The sequence below is a fragment of the Tympanuchus pallidicinctus genome, unplaced genomic scaffold (assembly GCF_026119805.1).
Source record: "Tympanuchus pallidicinctus isolate F22 unplaced genomic scaffold, pur_lepc_1.0 scaffold22, whole genome shotgun sequence".
NCBI lineage: Eukaryota > Metazoa > Chordata > Aves > Galliformes > Phasianidae > Tympanuchus > Tympanuchus pallidicinctus.
This window is the reverse complement of record NW_026294739.1, coordinates 16,691,808-16,710,539: the sequence shown is the minus strand read 5'-3', so window position 1 is coordinate 16,710,539 and position 18,732 is coordinate 16,691,808. Positions and strand designations below refer to the sequence as shown.

Here is an 18,732-nt window from a genome sequence, read left to right as displayed (position 1 = left end):
CGTGCGACCCAACGTTGCCATTTTCCAATTTTTAATGGAGAGAAGCCCAAATCCTGTAGCAATCCCTGAATCTTGTGGTTTCCAACTGCTAGAAGTAGTACCAAATAACGTGAAGCAGCGTTACGCGGTCTGTCTTCAGCGAAGCCCGCCCCGTTAGCGCTGCCAGACAGAAAGACGGGATCGACTTTGTCCTTTTTGCCTGCAATCTTCCGCGTTAGCTCGTCTTTCTTTGCGCGGCGCTCCGCGTTTACAAACGCTTCGTCAGTCACCACAGAGGCCGATAAAGAGCACAATGCTTCCCGGGTAGAACGGCGGATCCCCCGTCCTCGCCCGTCCTTCCGACACCGCGCGGCGGAGCGCAGCCCGGCGGGAACGCCCTGCGGAACGGCGCGAGCCCGGCCCCGCGGCACCTCCCGGCGGCTGAGGGCGGGCGGACGCCGCTCTGCCCCTCCTTCCGCCCCCGCCGGGACCCCCCGGTGCCGCCGCAGCTGGTGCCGCTGCCATCGGATTAAAAATAGCCTCTTCCCTCCTCCTCCCCTCCCCCGGGCCCGGCTCCCGCCGCCGCCGCGCCCTGCCCCGGCCCCGCCGCCCTCCGCCCGCATTGCCCTCGCCCTCCCGCCCGCCGTCCGGAGGCAGGCAGGCAGGCGGCATGCAGCGGGCCGCGCTATTTGGCGGCGGCGGCGACGCGCAGATGGCGGCCGGGGACCTGGGCGAGCTGCTGGTCCCCTACATGCCCACCATCCGCGTGCCCAAGTCCGGGGACCGGGTCTACAAGACGGAGTGCGCCTTCTCCTACGACTCTCCCGTGAGTGCAGCGGTGCCGTCGCTCCCCGCCCGCCCTGCCCCCCCTCGGCCTTCGCCCCTCCGCTCCTCCACCTGCTGCGGCCCCCTCCCCTCAGCCGCCCCTCGCGGGGATCGCGCCGGGCCCCGCTCCCCCTGACCTCCTGGTGGCGGCCGGGATGTGTTTGAGGAGCAGGTGCTCGGAAATGGCTCGTTTTAAACGGAGCTGGGGTCGTATTCGAAATCGGTGCTCCACGTGAGGCTGAGGTTTCCCGGCGGCGATTGAGCGCTCCGCCTCGATGTCCGAATGGCGTCGGTCTGAGCGCAGCTCTGGGGGCTGCGTTACGGAATAGCCAACGAAAGGCGCCTCGGAGATTTCTGTGTCTTTTCCCCGCCTCTTTTCGGTAATTCCTTCTAACGCAGAAAATCAAAAATTGGCTTTAAAGGTGACTCAGCTGTCTGGTGCTCATCAGCCCTTGTTGTAGGGAGGTTATTTTTACCGTGCTCTTCGGCTCTCAAGTGTCACCCAGCAGCCCTGGCTGCGGGCGGTCTGATTAAAGCTGCCCCTCAGACCCTGCTGCAAAGGCGCTAATTGTGTTATGTGCTTAACAAGTTTTGTTGGTTCCTTGCGGAGGGGGAATCAACGTAGTGCAGCCTTTCCTTCGGGTTTCTGCTCAGGTAAGCAGGGTCGATGCGCTTAGTAACTTTCAGGCTTTTGTTATGGTTTGTAAAATTGTTCCATTAACCGGTAGGAAGGGACGTCAAACAGGGCTACCAATTAAAACACAGCAAAGCAATCCCCAAGGAACCCCAAACACGGAAAAAAAAGTACTTTTAGAAAATCAGTACCTGAACAAAGCGAAATACTTGGGCCAAATTTAGGCGAAGGTGACAAAATGTAACAAGAGGGCGTTAGGATGGCTTTGTGCAGCTTTCAAGTATGTTTTGTCCTGTTGACTTTATTGGGAAGAGAGTTCAGATTTCTGAATATGTTGCCCTCAGTGATTAGAGCCTATTAAAAAAAACTGTATCATAGGCATTCGCAGAGCAAAAGTCAGGATTGAGCCTGTGCAGTCCTAGTGAAAATCTAGCCTCTGTTTCTGTTGTTTCCTGGGGCTCCTCAGCCCATACTGCTGAGTTTGATTGGGCAAAATATTTCATTTTTCACTCCTGTGTAATCTAATGGATCCTTGGGTGCTGCTTTTGGGATGACAGTTCTGAGGGATGAATGGGTGCTTTCTCAAGTGAAACACTTTTGAGCACAGATTTGAAAATTGCTAGCTTTTGTTTTTAACTTTAATTAATTCTTTAATTAAGAAAGAAAGTGTAGGAAGGACTCAGCTCGTTGCCTTGGCTGAATGAAGGTGTTGATCCTGGTGTGCCTTGTATCACAGTGGCTTAGCGACTTCTTTTCTTCGGTCAGCTCCGTATCACCACAGTGAGCCTCCCCCTATGGAGCTGTCTGCCCTTTGTGAAAGAAGATATACAGGTGTTTACTCTTGCTTCAGTGTTAGTGCAAACAGTCCGTGTTTAAAAACGCATCCTTCTGGTTTTTATTATCTAAGGTAAGATTACAGGTTCCCTCCAGTGATGGGCTGAGAAGCTGCAGTTGCCTTTTGTACACTTTCGTACAACTGGAATGATAAAATTCCCTGCCTCTTATTTCTCAGAGTTGATGCACAGCCCTTCTGGTGACCTGTGCTGTTGTGATGGGGATTTATTCTTTCTCGCTTTCTCTGCAGTGACCTCTGGCAGATGAGCCTGACTTTATGTACTCTGGTGAAGCTCTGGAGGAGGAAGACTGCATTTGCGTAGCCATTTGTTCTTTTACTGTTAGTTATTTTTACAGAGCTATAATATTCAACTGGAAAATCTACCTTTTAATGGGATTCTCATCTCAAAGACTTCTGATAGACCTATGACATTGGAAGGAGAGGTGCTAGAAAAGGGATACAAACTGGAGTGTAAGAAAGGTTTATGTGCTGAATGTGCATGTTCTAGGTGGTGATGCTCTGAAGCATTCCCCACAAAGGGCACAGGTTGCTGCTACAGCACAGTCCAACAGAGGCAAGGTGTCTGGTTCAGTAGGTGGCTTGGGTCCTGTACATGTAGGTACAAGGTTGTGTATGTTTATGCAACTGAAAACTTGGCTTTGCTCTGCTGGAAAACCTTGCTGCTGACAGCAGCTTCCTTTGTGCATCTTGCTGACTTCATTATTGTGGCTTGAGAACTCTGTAATGGTTGTGTCAGGACAATTCCAAAGACTAAAGTGGGCTGATTGCTGTTTGTTAGACAGCACAATTGAGACTGCAGTCCTTGAGAGCTCACAGTGTGCGTGGATATTGATGACTGCTTCATGTAACTGCCAGAAATAAATCCTGCCTGTCTGGGTGTTCCTTTGGTCAGTGTTCCCTGGAGAAAATTAGAAAGTCTCTGCGGCCACTGACTGAGAAGAGTAGGCAGATGTCGTGCTTATGTTGATGGGCTGCAAGTGGCAGTGAGGAAACAAGTAAGAGGACTGAATATACTGAGACAAATTGATTTCTGCAGGCAGATGTTTTTGGCCTCATTGCAAAATGACTTCAAAACTACTGAGGCAGTGAATTGGTTTGCAGAATGCTAATCTGCAAGAATCAGAGCAGTGTTGTACTATTGCATCTCAGGGAGATCTGTCTGGTGGTCAAATCTTTCCTCAAACTGTTTGGGGTTTTGCGTGTTGTAGTCACAAAGTGAGATCAAATAGTAACTTTGTAGAGGCTTTTTTTCTTTTTCTCCTGGCTGACCCCCCACTTCTCCCATCTCTCATCGTTCACTGGTTCCGGTAGTACGAAGTCCTTTTCACTGCTAGCATGTATTTTTAGAGCAAACTTGAAAGTGAACTTTCTGTTTTGCTGGGAGCATCTTTATGTGCTGTTGTATTCAGTTGGTTGGCAAATTTGTTTTTTGTCATGTTTCTATGTCAGTGGTGATGATGCATGACAGAGAGACAGCCTCATTATGAGGTATTAAACATTGTTTAGATGAATGTTAAGTACTGAAACTTCTGTTATTCATTTTAAGCCTGTCTTGAAACAAAAGGTCTGCCATTTAGTTACACTGTTGTGGAACTTGATGCAATATGTGTATGCTAGGAATGTTACTGTCACCATTCCAAATATATTACATATTGGGCTGTCATTCTACATCAGGAGCCTTGTGGACACAGCCAGATTAATTATGGTGATTACTGATGAACAGACACTCTGATTAGAGCCTGTAACAGTTCTTCATGGTCACATTTTTGTAGATGTGGCAGAATGAGTAATCTGTCCTGACTGGGACTTCATAGGCAAAAGGATGAACAACCTCTTCATTCCTTGTGTTTGAGATACGGAGACTCAGTGGGACTTAAGTTGCAATCTTACTCTCTTCTCTGATACTCTTATTAGCAAGTTTCTCATTCTGGATCTGAAGCGAACAGCCGTACAGCAGTTGTGCCAAAGTCTGTTAGGGTTTGCCACGTTAGTAGATCCACCACACCAATTCTGTTTTTATGAATTTATTGTCTGAGCCATCTCAGTCTGAGCTGAAACTGCTAAACCTTGGACTGCGGTGAGGGAACTAAGTGGCTCAGAGTTGGGTAATAGGATACAGGTCAGTAGTTCAAATCCTTATTGAGTTAGTAGTGTTTGAAAGCTGTTGGTGTCTGTGCCATGAGTGTGTTTGGAGTGAGGTGTCTCTGTCTCCTGGTGGACTCATGTTTGTGTTTCCCAGACCCCTCATTCTCTAGCATTCCTGCTGTTTTTCAGGCCTGAGAAGGGACATCTGTCACATTTTAGCTATTTGCTGTGAATTCTTTACCCCTTTAATTCCTCATCCTACCTCTGTAAACCATGAAGTATCATCTAAACAAGAAAAATGAATTTTTTAAATGCTTTTCTCCCTGTTGTGGTCAGCATATCTCCTTCTCTATTAGTAAAGCATCTGGTGTGCTGTGACTGTGACCAGCTTAGCAGCAAAGAGCAGGAAGAATCAGAGTGAAGAGCAATTGCTTTCCCTTTTGTTGAGGGTAAGAAGTCTGCTCTGCTCTTGAATGACCTTCTGAGTGCAGTGATCAAGGCCTGAGCAGAGCAAGTGCAAGCCCTACTACTCAGATTGGACTAGAAAGGGAAGACCATGTCTGCATACCACTTTGTCCTGAGCTCTCTACGTGCTGCGGCAAGAGTGCAGGGGGGAAAAAAAAGCAACCAAAACCTGCTGAAATTCCTGTTGCTGTCTCTCAGCACAAGCAGCTGTAATCTTCTGTGTAAAATAGCATTGTCAGTGATAGAGATACATTGCTTTTCTCCAGCATGAACTTCCATGTACGTCTGAACTAAAAGTCAGTTACGAAGTTATGTGCCTATGTCAAATGTTGATCCTTTGAACTGGTTGTTTTCAGTAGGGTTAAATTCACCAGCACTGAATTTCTCTTACATCAGGCAGGCGTGCTTTGAGCACCAAGCAGGATCTTATCCTTTGTGCAGCACTATGCATAGGTGACTTTCTTACGTGTGCCTCTTTTTTGCAGTGACCTTTTGAACACTCTGTCCACTTCTTTCCAAGTTGCGTGAGAGAATAGTCTGCCTGTGTTCTCTGGGAGAAATAACTGTTCTGTTAGTAACCACAACCAACTGAATCAGGCTCTACATTTAGCTCATGTGCTGAAAGTGTCAGATTGTTGTCATAGGCTGCTTGTCAACACAGGTTCTGTGGTCTCATGGGTTCCCTCCAGAAAAAGAGAGAATGGTCTCCAAGAAAACAAAATTGTAAACAAAGTTCCTGAAACTGTGGAGTGACAATGGAATATATTTTTATTTAGGCTGGCTTACATATGGGATTTTCTTCCAGAGAACACATCTTTGATTTTTTCACAGAAGGTGATAATTCAAAAGGATTTGGAATACAGGCTGTAAAACCAGACAGCCAAGCTATAACAGCCTTAAAGTAGATAAACCTGAGAATTGAGTGCATGGAATTTAAAATCGATATATTGCATTTTAAATATAATTATATTTATGACTATTTTGAAAACTAGATGTGGGATTTCCTTTTTCACCAACCTCCTTTACTCAGACAACATAGACGTTGGTCTTGGCTGTCAAGGTTTCCAAATTTCATGGTGGTTTTTCCTGTAAAATGAAATCTCAGGTAGTGTTTTGCAGATCAGATCTGAGATGGCTAAAGAGGTAACCTCGTGCTGTGCAGAGAGATCATCATTATCTAAGTTATCTAAGTTGCTAAATGCATGGCTTTATGCCACATGTTAGGTATGAGCAGCAGAGTCTAAATGCTTGTTTCACCTCCCAGATCAGAATCCTGCAATGCTCAGTTCAACATTCTGTGCTGCTGACGTGGGTAAAGCCAAAGCGATAGCATTCATTGCATGTTCATCCTTCAGCTAAATCTGAAAAGCCAAAGCTTGTATGCAATGCTTTACATTAAGAGAAGACATATTTTCTAAAGTCTTGGTATAAAGCATCTTTCTTTGGTCTTTCCTCCCATCGTGCATGGTCCTAGCTCTGCTGGTTCATGTTCTGTTCCTTAGCTCTGTGGCTTCTGCACACTGCTGTGGAAGTACTGGGATTTATTGGTGGCAATTCGTCAGGCTTTAATAGCCTTGATATAGATGGGCTTGTTGTAATGAATAGCGTGTGGCTGAGGGCTTTGGATCAGCTGGCAGTTCAGAATCCTCTAAGTTTTCTGGAAGCGGTAGGTACTGGACTTTGAAATGGGTTGTGGAAAACTAACAGAGTCTAGTTATGCATTCAAACTGAATTTTGTGGCAGTGGTAGGAGGGGAGAGACTTGTGAGGGCCCAGCGGCTTTGTGCCAGGCATTAAATTAGCAAGAACTATTCTACACTATTAGCCCTTCAGCTTCCTTTTGTGGGAGAGAACAAGGTGTACTTAACTGCTGCTGCTTAGGAAAGTACTGGGGATCAGCTGTGATCTGCCAGACTTGCTCTCCTCTGCTTGTTCCACTGGACAGGACTGGAGCTGTGCAACTCGTGCCTCAGCTGGTGTGGCAGGACAGGCAGCTTTGTGCTCCTCCCGTGGTGGTTCTGGCTGCTGGAGTGCTGAGGAGAAGTGCAGCTGGCAGGAGAGAACATCTTGGTTTGTTGCACTGAATGTGTTTCAGGTGCTCTCAGGTAGTATCCTGTCAAAACAGGTGTTGCTATGACAGTTCTCATCAATACAGAATTGTATGCGTGAGCCTACTGTCATGTTTAGGAGTGATCAGTAGCTTTCTTCTAGAGATACTGATTTTTATTTTATATATTTTTTTTTCCCCTCTACGATGTCTGCGGGTTAATTTAGTTCATGCTATTCCTGAGGTATTTAACAGGGGATGTTCTGTACCATCCAGTAGCACAGATGAGATCACAATAGAGGGAAGGTCACAGTGCTTGGGAAAGGCTCAATCTTTGTTATGCACCACCTATTCAAAACAATATGTGCTAGAGAGAGCTTGAAAAACTGACCCCAAACCAATGAGCTGGATGACTGAAAGTCCTCCTGGCAGTGGGAGTGATGTAGGACAGATTGGGCAGCAGTGTTACAATGGAACGAGTTCCGGACACCAGCCAACATCAATACCCAGCTTTTGGGAGGGTAAAAGGTAGTGGGACTCCTGCCAGGCTGTGCTACTGAAGCGTCAGTGTTTGTACTCAGTACCGGGAGTACATCTCTGCTGTCCCTTTGTGGTGCCTTCATCTCCAAGAGCTCTTATTTGTGGAAGGAGAGAATCTCTTTCAGATAATAAACAATGTTCATGAAACATTTACTGACTTTTGTTAACCACTTTTAAGAATTAAAAGATCACCTGAGATCTGCTTTTTTTTTAGACAAGGTTGTGATTAACAGTTGTTTCTGAATCCAAGGATTTAGACCTGCCACACTTCAGTTTAGGAGCATCGTTCTTGTGATCTAACGCTCTCCCTCCCCCCGCCAAGAATTTGACCAAATGTCTGTGTTATGTTATTTATACGCCTTACACGTTCCTATGCCTAGAAATCCTCATGGCTTGAACACTCAAATTGGGTTTTTTAACAGTCTTCTAAACCTCCAACTTGGGCGCTCACTAATCTGTAGTTGAAACATAGCCAGTTTCATTGGGTTTCTATAGATTGTGATGTGGCTCAGAAGGTTCTTAGGGGGCTCGTAATGTAAGTCAGTTGTGATGTGATATGAAAACCACAATTTAAGTGCTTGCAAGAAGGATTTGCATTTCTTTGCTTTTTCTGCTTGCTGAGTCCTTTTTGTCCTTTCAGTTCCTTCTAAGCTGTAACTGTTTGTGTCGTTCCTTCTAGGATTCAGAAGGAGGTCTCTATGTGTGCATGAACACGTTTCTGGGATTTGGAAGGGAACACATTGAAAGGCATTACCGGAAAACAGGACAGTGTGTATATTTGCATCTGAAACGACATGTGATAGAGGTGAGACTTGTGGCTTCCCAACTAACTAGCCTGGCAGATCTTCTGTCTCTTGCTTGTTTCAATAACATATTTTTGGCATAGACCAAATCTTGAACGACAGAAATGGACATGTTCAGGTGCGGAGCTGGATATTAAATTCAGGAGCTTGGATCACAAACTAACATACAGTTCCAGCTCTAAGATGAGTCACAAGCCCCAAAGGGGGTTTAAGCTCCCCGTAAAGGCAGATTTTGCCCAAAGATGCATGTAGTTGCCTGACTTCTACTGAACTCTTTCACTGTATGCTTCCACATGTTACATATATGTTGTGTGTTACTGAGTGCTTTTTAGAGATCTGCCTTTGAAGTGTAGAATTACTGGTTTGGCTCAGATTTGGTTGGAAGTTTCTGAGATTTTTTTAATGAGATTTTGGCTTAGGATGACATGAGTTCTTTTAAGATTCCTATGCCATTAAATCATGAGCCTTAATTGTGATTTGACCTGTGATCTAAATCTTAAATTAATGCTAGTTCCTAGAGCTTACACACTGCCTTTGTTCAGTCCTACCCCTGCACACATATAGATGTATGCACACAAATTTCCTGTTTGCTGTTCTTCCACCATATCATTACATATCAATAATAATTTATAACCAGTGCTTCATGACATCTGTTCTTGTGTGCTTTGTCTTTAAAGAGCTGCTTATGCTTTCTGACCTGAACTTTATGGAAGGCACTGGGTTTGTTTATAGCTTGCTCTCCTGTGAACTCTGTCTCTCTTGGACACTTAGAGGCCTTAGAACAGCTACTTGGAGTGGGATAGAATATTCCACTTTTCTCATTCTAAAGCAATGTTTCCCTGAATGGTGAAGGCCTGAGTTATGTAAAATGACCACTAATTCTATTTTCCATAGATAACTGTTCATATTCTGTCAGAACTATGATGAGGTGGACTGTATGTCTCTCATGTGGAGACTGTTAATGATTGTTATATTTTAGAACTGTCCTACCTTGTAATGCTGAAAGCTGCATTTTCTTTTGCAGTGTTAACTGGATTTTTGGAAAACCTGGTCTAGTTCTGGCTAGACTAACAGTTCTTCTGAGTGAAGTTTTCACTTTTTAAATATCTGTGACTAGAAACCAGTAGGCAGGTGCTCTGTCAGCATTTTTTGAATTTAACTTTCTTCTAGTATGTGACCTGTGAATTTTCTATGTTAAGGTAAACTGGAATTAAAATAAGGGCTCAAAAACTCCTTTCCTGGATGAAGATTTGGCTGAAGAACTTCAAAAGGGAGAGATAAATAACCGATTGTTGTTCATTATTGCATACAGATTCGCAGAATCATAGGGCTTGGAAGGGACCTGTGGAGGTCATTGAGTTTTACACTGCTGCTAAAGCAGGTTCTCCAGAATAGGTTGCACAGAAGAGCGTCCGGGTGGGTTTTGAGTATCTCATGAGAAGGAGACTCCACAACTTGTATAGGACAAACAACCTCTATGCACATCCTGCTCCAGTGCAATGCTACAACTAGTAGTTGTAGTGCTACAGTAAAGTAGTTCTTCCTCACGTTCAGGTAGAACTTCTTATGTTCCAGCTTGTACCTGTTGCCCCGTGTTCTGTCTCTGGGCACTATTGAAAAGAGCCTGGCTCCATCCATTTGACTCCCACACTTCAGGTATTTGTAAGTGTCAATAAGTTTTCCCCCCCCCAATCTTCTCCAGGCTGAGCAGTTCCACGTCTCTCAGTTTTTCCTCATATGAAAGATGCCCAAGGCTCCTCATAATCTTTGTGGCCCTGTGCTGGACTCTTTCTTGAAGTTCCTTGTGTTTCATGAACTGGGGAGCCCAAAACTGGACCTGGTACTCCAGAGGGGAAAGTCACCTCCCTTGATCTACTGGCCATGCTCTTTTTAACGCACCCCGGGATACCGTTGGACTTCTTGGTCACAAGGGCATGCTGCTGGCTGATGGTTAACCTGTTCTCTGCCAAGATGCCCTACTCTTCTCCACAGAGCTCCTTTCCATCAGTTCAGCCCCTAACCTGTACTGATGCATGCCATTGTTCCTCCCCAGGTGTAGGACTCTACACTTAACCTTGTTGAACCTCATAAAGTTTCTCTCTATTCAACTCTCCAGCCTGTCCAGGTCTTGCTGAATGACAGCTCAGCCTTCTGGTATGAAGTACACCTTGAGTTGAACTAGTTCAGAGGTTTTTTGGTTTTTTTTTCCTTGTGAATCATGATGTAGCGGAGAAGCCTGGCATCTATGTTTGAAGGTGGTGGTACACTGGATCACGTGGTAGGAAACAGCATTTGGCTATGTTGTACTGGTGAAGACTATAATCTAACTTGGCTCTTAAATAAAATTCCTCTTAAGGTAGCTATGGATTTTGTTTACCATGACAGTTTAATTCTTACATGCTATGCGTGTTTTCCTTTGAGCAACGTAAAACATCATAAAACTGTTCCAGTGAAGGCCTGAAGTGTCTGGCATGTACTGCATTGTGGTTTTGGTTTTTAATCCAAAGTTTTGATGGTGTGTGGTACAGTAAAGCCCAAGGCATTGGTTATACTGCCTAAAGATTCTTTTAGAGAGGCAGCTATTCTTGCCTGTGATTCCCTTGGCATCATCCTCACAGAATGTACTGCATTGCTGTGGAAATCCTCATTTTCTTCCAAAGATGTTTGGAATAATTATCAATTATTCCAGTTTTGTCAAAACGCAATTGGAAAACAAAGATCAGATCTATAACCTTTCAGCTTAAATAGTGGTAGAATATCTGTCAGTTGCACATCATCATCTGAGACATCTGATGAATCATCAGAAAAAATTAATTAAAACAACAAAATTGATTTTGCTTTTTTTTTTTTTCTTTTCCCTTTATAATTTCATTTTTCAGGGTTTTGAAACTAGTAACCCTTATGCAGTGTTTGACCATTGCATATGACTGCCTTGTCAGCACAGGGCAAAGCTTTAGCTTGGTGCTATGGACCTACTGAAAACACAGGACAGAGAAACATGTAATTTCTTACAGTGATTGGTTCCTGGATGGTATCAGTGACATCAGTGTTATGGAAAAACATAGCAGTGTTGCAGTTAAAGGAAATGTGGGGTCGGCTGAAAGACATCTGGTGTGAGAAACTGCAAATAGAATTTAGAGCCACTACTCTTATTTGCTGGGATCACATCTGCTAGAAGACAAATTGCTTTGTGAGTGGGGAGCGTTCTCAATAATTTCTGATAAGTAGAGAAGCAAATTCAAATACTGTCAGGTTCTGAGGTTTTCAGGATTATTGAACATCTGCAATTCTACTTGAGATGTAATCAGAGTTTTCTGTGTGGAAAAATGAAGCTATGTTGCATGTTAGACTGGCAGTGATTGAAACTCTCCACATAATTCTTCCTCTTTGAAATCCCTATTCTTAGTGATTATCACAACATCCCACTTGGAGACATTAGAATTCAAACTGAGCTTTTCAGTGTTGGAAACAACTCTTAGTTCTGAAGCTATGATCTTGGCAGTATGTGTAATATATTCATTACATCTCTGCAACCAGCTTATACTGTATCTTGCTTTTATTAAGTAGATTTAGATTCGTGACTATTTCCGCTTGTTAAGTGCCAGTAGTTTGAAGAAAGAAATGCTCTGCTTTTATTTTAACTTCATTAAGCAATTTCATTTTCTTTTTACTTTTTTTTATTTTTGTTTTTTTAAATACTGGAGTTGCATTTCTAATTCCCTTTCCCTAGTGCTCATATATAGACAGTAGGTTTAGTTCTGAAGCGTACTCAAGGACTTTCGAAGAATGGGAAAATTTCTTACATGTAAGACCTAGCTGATGACTCGAGCTTTTGCTCTGGTCAAAGCTTTTATTTACATGGAGAAGGGAACCACCCAAAATATGCGACCCTTTCACCTTCCAAGGCGCAGAAGGCAAACACAAGCTTTCCCTAGGCTGACAGGTTCTTGGCTGGTTTCTTTCCACCTGTTGTATCCCCAATATTATTTATAAAGTAAATGATGGAAAAAAAGTAACTTAACAACCTCACTGGTTACACTAACATTATGCACCGGGTAACACAGCATGTTCGCATTATTGCCGCAGAGGCTGATTTGATTTGATTTGATTTACTGGTGCCTGTTAGTAAACAGCTTAAGATGCAAAAGCATTAACTTACATGCTTAGCCACTAGATTTGTCTCCAGAAGTCTAAGGATTTTTTTTTTTTTTCAACTGAGAAAGTAGTGCTTAAAACTGGTTGTCATTAGAAAATTACTGTTCCCTACTATGGAGGTTGAGCAGTCACAGTGGAATTTGTTATGAAAGGCTAAATCTTTAAGCAGATAATATATTTTTCTTTCCCTCTCTCACTCAGCTTTACTTCTTAAGAAATTCTGGAGGGGATCTAGTGTTAAGAGATCTGGGTGGTGCTGGAAGGCCCTCTCCTGTGGATAGAACAGCAGTCACCTGTGATGACTGTGAGACATGTGTGCTTAGTTCCTGTCAAAGCAAAGTAGAAAGGATTTAGATGGCAATTTTCTGAAGGGTGGTAAGCAGTGCTGGGTTATCCTGTTGTCAGAGGTGAGTGAAGAAGACTTGCGTTCTTGCTGAATATGGCCATGGCTTAATAGAAGGACCATATATAAATATGGTACAAATATGTACGTGTCAGAAATGATAGTTGTATGCAGTTGTTGCTGATATACTGTAATTTCACTGGATGGATTTTTAATTGTCTCTTTCTCTTTCCAGAAGGTACCAGGGGCATCTGGTGGAGCTTTACCAAAAAGGAGGAATGCTAAGCTATTTTTAGGTATTGTGAACAGCTGCTTTCACACAGTCCTTTCCTGACCCTATCTGCATGTGTGCCATTGTGTTTGGCTTTGGGGCTCCTTGAGAGGAGTTGTTGTTGCTGTTGTTTTGTTTTTTCTTTCATTTTCTTTTCTCTCTTTTGGCTCTAATTTTTAAAGGTGATCTGGACAAGTAATTCTTAGCAGTTTTGGCACCTATTTGGTTATAGGTGTACACGAACATGAATTTAATATTGTAATCTAAAGTTGTTTCTTGACTGTTGGTAAACAGCCTAGGGTTTGAAAGGCATTTATTTATGTATTTATTTGGACTTGTTCTGCCCTTCTCTCTCTTTCTGATATCCAAAAAACACCCTTCAATTAAAATATTTACCCTTAACTTTTAGATGCAACCAAGTGTGGCTGTAACTGCTCTGTAACTTCATGGGAAGGGTTATTTACATTTTTAGGGGCTTGTTACACTGGTAAATACTCTTAAGTGACTGTTGTGGTGTCTCCTGTAATAAATGCAGCAGTACATGCATTGTGAGAATATTTTACCAATTCTTATTCCATTATGTCCACTATCATATCCCATTTCTTCACAAAAAACAATTTTCTTTCTGTGTCCCTTCCATCAAAAACATGTCATCTTTGATATTGATACGTATTACCCAGAAGACCTGAGGGCTCCTTAAGTACGGATGAGGGGAATTTGATTCAGTGCCTATATTCTTCTTTATCCCACTACTTGTGATACTGTTTAGTTTTTTCTATTTGTTCTCTTTGTACTGGTAGGAAATAGTGTTGTTATTTTTTTTTTCTTCCCTTCAGAGAATGTAGAGATTAAACATTTTCTGTACTGTTTCCAGCTTTTATAGCCAAGTGGAAACAATAGCATGGCCTCCCAGTAGAATTGCTTTGATCTGTGGAATGTGTCCCTAAGAGGCCTTTTCAAATTGTGATTGATTAAATTGCTGTTGTTAATGTCTGGAATAGGTTTTGAAAGGAGGTCTTAGAGAACAAAAAAGCGTTCAATATTACTCATAAACAAATGAAGTTTCTTTTGTAGAAAGGGACTCTTAAGTTGTAGATGGTAGTTCAGTTGCCACTTACGGACATTTTACCTTGCAAATAGTGTTTATTACTGGATGGTTACAGAATTTGCACCAAAGCAGAGCTGTGTTGCATGGTGGTTGTGCAGTGTTAGAAATGTACGCATAAACAGGAGGTGTAAAACCACAGCCAAACTTTATTCTTACTCATACACTGCATAACTCTGTGAGGTCCTGTCACTGCGGTATGCTGGCACAGTGTTCATGGCATCACATCTCTGACACGCCACCAGGAGGAGTTGGAGGAGTCCTTAAATTCCATCCTTGAGCATAAGCTTTTTGTTCCCAGCGCGTAGATCTGGCGCAGCAGCTGTCTCAATCCCAGTGAACTTCAGGAGGCAATGCACTGTGACTGCAGGTGAATTTAGCCCATGAAATGTCACTTTTTTTTTTTTCCAGTGCTTCTGGAACTAATGTAGTTGTGAAAATGTATCTGGTCTTGTCTATTTTTCTACAGTCTTTGTGGCAGGCCCTGTTTCTTGGTTTTCAAGCGTTACCAACTCTATGCTGTCGTCCTTGAGATAGTATTTCTGTGCAGCCAGATTCTTTGTATCCGCTTGTTCGGATTAGGTGATCTTAGTTATATATTGCCATACTTACAAGAGCAAAGAATTATCCCTGTGCTTGTTCATAGGACATCTTATTTCCAAGAAAAAGCATGGAGAGGTCAGCAAGTTTGATCTTTTTGCATTTGACAGGAGTAGAGATGGTTAGCAAAATTTGACATCTTTTCTCTGAACTCATCATCTTCCTCACCGGTTTGGAGCTGTCAGTCTTCTCATCTTAAAAGCATGTTTTGTTTTCCTTATTGTAAACTTGGACAACTCTGACAGAAGTTGGCACCAAATAAGTGATTATCAGCCTGTACACATAGCCTGCCATTTAGGGCTTAAGCTGTGAGGCAGTGGTAGTGCTCAATGGTACTCTGACATCACTGTGTTTCTAGGTGTAACTATCTGAATAATTCCCTGAAAGCAAAAAGAATTAAGCTGTCTGGATAAAGTCAATCCAGTTTTGGCATTTATTGTGTTGCTTCAAAAGGCCTCTTTGATGTGAGGCTGCATGAGAACTGCTGAGTCACGGCCTGAACCTCTGACTGATCACCTGAGCCGAGCAGTGAGTCAGACAGAGGAGCACAGGTGAAGGCAATTCCTATTTAAGAGCTGACTACCAGTGGGGAAGGATCTCTTTTGGAGATTGCCTCTGCTGGTGTTTTGTGAGTGAGCCCAGGATAGTGGGTAAGCCTTCTATGTATTCTTTTTTTGTTATCGTAGTCTGCTTTGTCAAACTCTCTTGTTTATTTCATAATTATAACATCTTAATATTCATTGATTATACAAAGGCTATTACAGATATTAAACCCTTTTCAATCTCCTTAGTATTAGGAAAACATATTTTGGTTGCTCATTGATTACTTTCTATTTTCACTGCTGCTATCCAGCAAACACCACAGAAACACAGACAGGCTGGGTTAGTCCACTGAAGGCTTTATCTCCCCTTGAGCATGGAAAGATGCATAGCAAAGCGTGTGTACTCATGCTCTGGGATTTTTGTTGGCTTTTTTTTTTTTTTTTTTTTTTTTTCCTTTCCAAGAAGGCTGAAGGGTGTTGGTAGTGAGAGCTCTGTTTTATTCAGGAGGCATAATGTTGTGCATAAAAATGTGAGCTGCCTTGAATCTTGTGTGTTTAAATATTGCTAGGTACCATGGATAACTTTGCTCAGATGGTGCAAGCTGTCTGGGGATTTGGGGTGATTTTTAAAGCAGACCATCTACATCATGGAACACAGACTAGTGTCCTCACTCCATTGGTATCTATGGGAGCTAGATTGAGGATTTTCTATCTGTCAGGGTGCGTGGCTATTACGTTTTAGATCCAGTCTGTAAAGTGGAAAGAAGTTAATTGATGGGATGAGATGGTTGTTCTCCATTACTTCAGAAGGCTTTCAGATAAGGAACTGCTGGACTGTTGTCTCTGGCATATATAACCTCCTCATTATATTTGGAATTTGGCCACACTGTGGTCAGTGTGACACTGGTTTTTAAGGTGGGGGGATGGGACTAGAAAAAGTATCATTGCTAGGTTTCATTTTCATTGTAGTGCATCTAGGAGAAGAAAGTATCAAAATTAATAGGAAGTGACCAAACAAACAAACAAACAAAAAAACAAAACACAAAAAACACCCGCAAACACTGGTTTTGTAAAGTGAAGTAATGCTTATAGGCCTGCCAGAATAGTTGGGGAGAGTCAATCCTCACATTAATAAGAGCAATTTGATTAATAAAATGTGCTGTGATCTTCTACAGAAGATCTTCATCAGAAGGATGAATGGAATAAGAGAGAAGATCCTTGTATTGGAGGGCCAGTTCTCACAGCAGAAAATAACCAGCAGAATCCTTAGTAATGTTTTAATTATGAAGAATTAATATAATCATAAATGATCTGGAAAGAGACTGAAAAATGAGGAAATGATGTTGTAATTGATTTTAAATTGTGCAGTAGATCACATTGCAGATAATTTTTAGGTTTGTTACTCAGGCACTAAACAACAGAAGAAGGAAATGTTGAAAACTATGAAAAGGAGAAGTAGTTTAACTGTGCAGTGGAAATACTGAGTCACAGCCTGAAGCAGTGATTGAGCACCTGGTGGGAAGGCAGGGCCAACCCAGGGGAGCTCGGGTGGATGCAGTGCAGCTGCATGACTGGAAAGGGTGCAACCAGGACACAACTCTTTCCATATCTCATTTAAGGGTTGGCAGTGGAGGTGAGGGTATCTCACTGGAGATCCCTGCATATTTGAGGCCTTCCAAGGGTAAGCAGCTCTTTTCTTTCATTTATTAATCCATGGCTGCTGCATTTGGGCTTGTCCTCATTTGCTGCTGCCAAAGACTTTGCTGCTCTGTTATTATTGCTGTACACATTATAGCATTACGGTGGTTTGCTGCAAATATTAGCCAAGTTAGCAAGTGGCAAATGCAAAGAGTGGCAGTTGATATTTGGTTTTCCGTTATATTTTGGATTGTAAATCAGAAGTGAGCCTCTGCTCTGAGCAGAGAAACCAAGTAGATATCTAGAAGATGAGAGGTATATTCTGAGGAAGGAGTCACTGCATTTCTGCCTTCTTCCTGGGTGCCTGTGGGCCCGTGTCAGACACTGGACTGTATTCTAAACAGAGATGGCAGAGTGGCTGTCATAAAATTTGTCTATAGACAGATGTCCTCCTCTAGATCAGTTAACATAACAGTATCTGCCAGTGCAGCAATTTGCAAGAGCTCTGGTTTGAGCAAAGTCAGGGATAACTTAGACCATCAATTAAAACCATTTTGAAGTACTCAGATGAACAGCTCTGTCAGCAGATCTGTGAGGATGGTAATTGCAGACGAGAGGAGCCTCACTGGGGAGGAGTATCCATGACATACAGCTGGTCTCAGAGAAGGCATCAGAAAGGAAAGCTTTCACTTAAGAAGTCTGGGGAGAATTCACAAACTTGCTGACCTTCTCCTGCCTGGCACCCACCTGCAAATGCAATGGTAATACTTACAGGTAGGATTTCCAAGTATAAGGGCTGTTCACAAGAGTGGCTATGCTAGGTTTAACCAAGGTCCACTTAGCTCTCCCTATTCTCATAGTGGCTGCCCTGGATGTTTTTATTTTAGAAAGCTTCTGAAGAGGACTTGAACCACTAGTGGTGTAGGTTTGTGTAAGTAAATATGTATAGACTATATACAGATCTATGAAATGGAAGAAAAAGTGTGGCTTAAGAGGATTTCGGTGTGTCCTGATAATATTTTTAAATCTTAAAATTGCACCAGCAAAAGTGAAGCTGATCGCATCAGGAGCGAATCTGTTGCTTGAGTTGGGTATAGAATGTTTTATTCACGTCTTAATAGTCTGCTATTTTAGGTGGAAATGTAGAAGTGATGCTAAATTAATATAAGCTAATACTGCTAGCAAAATATTCAGGTCTTCAATTCTGATGGCTTTACTTTGTTTTTTCAGTGCCAGAAATCCAAAGGGTGAGGTCTGTTTCTAGGACTAAAAGCACCATACTAATGCTTTGGAGATGTAGCAAGCAATGCAAGTGATTTTTACATAAAGTGAATGATGCAAATGATCCCAGTAGAAAGTTTTGCTTCCCTTTTTCCTATATAAGGGAATTACATGACTGAAAGCGTATCACTTTTCCTTTTGTTTCTTCCTCTTTAAATAGCTCATCTGATGAGGTGTTGTGCTTTAACCTGGCAGGCAGCTCTTTTGCTCACCCCACTGCCTCCAGGGAGAAGGTGAAGAGGATTGAGGAAAAATAGAAAGTAGAACTTGCAGATTGAGATAAAAACTATTTACTAAGACAGAGAAGGAAGAGGGAAATAATGTTAATTTTATATTTCTCTCTTTGTGTGTGTGTATACACACACATATATACTTACTTACAGAACAAGCAATGCATAATGCAATTGCTCACCACCCCACCTCTCAGCTGATGCCTAGTCAGTCCTTGAGTAGTGGCTGCCACCCCAACCACCTCTCCTCAGTTTTATGTTTTTTTTTCACATGGTGATGCATGGTATGGAATATCCCTTTGGCCACTTTAGATCAGCTGTCCTGGTTCTGTCC

General features: G+C 42.7%; 1 protein-coding gene across 4 annotated transcripts in view; it reads left to right on the top strand.

The window, feature by feature from the left end:
* The first annotated feature begins 597 nt into the window (after positions 1–597).
* USP13 (ubiquitin specific peptidase 13) overlaps positions 598–18,732 on the top strand; it is a 45,983-nt gene continuing 27,848 nt past the window's right edge. For 2 of the 4 annotated variants that reach the window (XR_008207851.1, XM_052687341.1), the window contains exons 1-3: positions 599–805; positions 8,110–8,235; positions 12,967–13,027. Coding sequence is in view for 3 of the 4 variants with exons in the window: in XM_052687341.1 (XP_052543301.1) it covers positions 650–805; positions 8,110–8,235; positions 12,967–13,027 (343 nt within the window). In the remaining variant the exon portion in view is untranslated. Of the gene's footprint in view, positions 806–1,055; positions 1,459–8,109; positions 8,236–12,966; positions 13,028–18,732 lie in introns of those variants that run through there. The other 2 variants (XM_052687342.1, XM_052687343.1) reach the window with 2 other exon arrangements.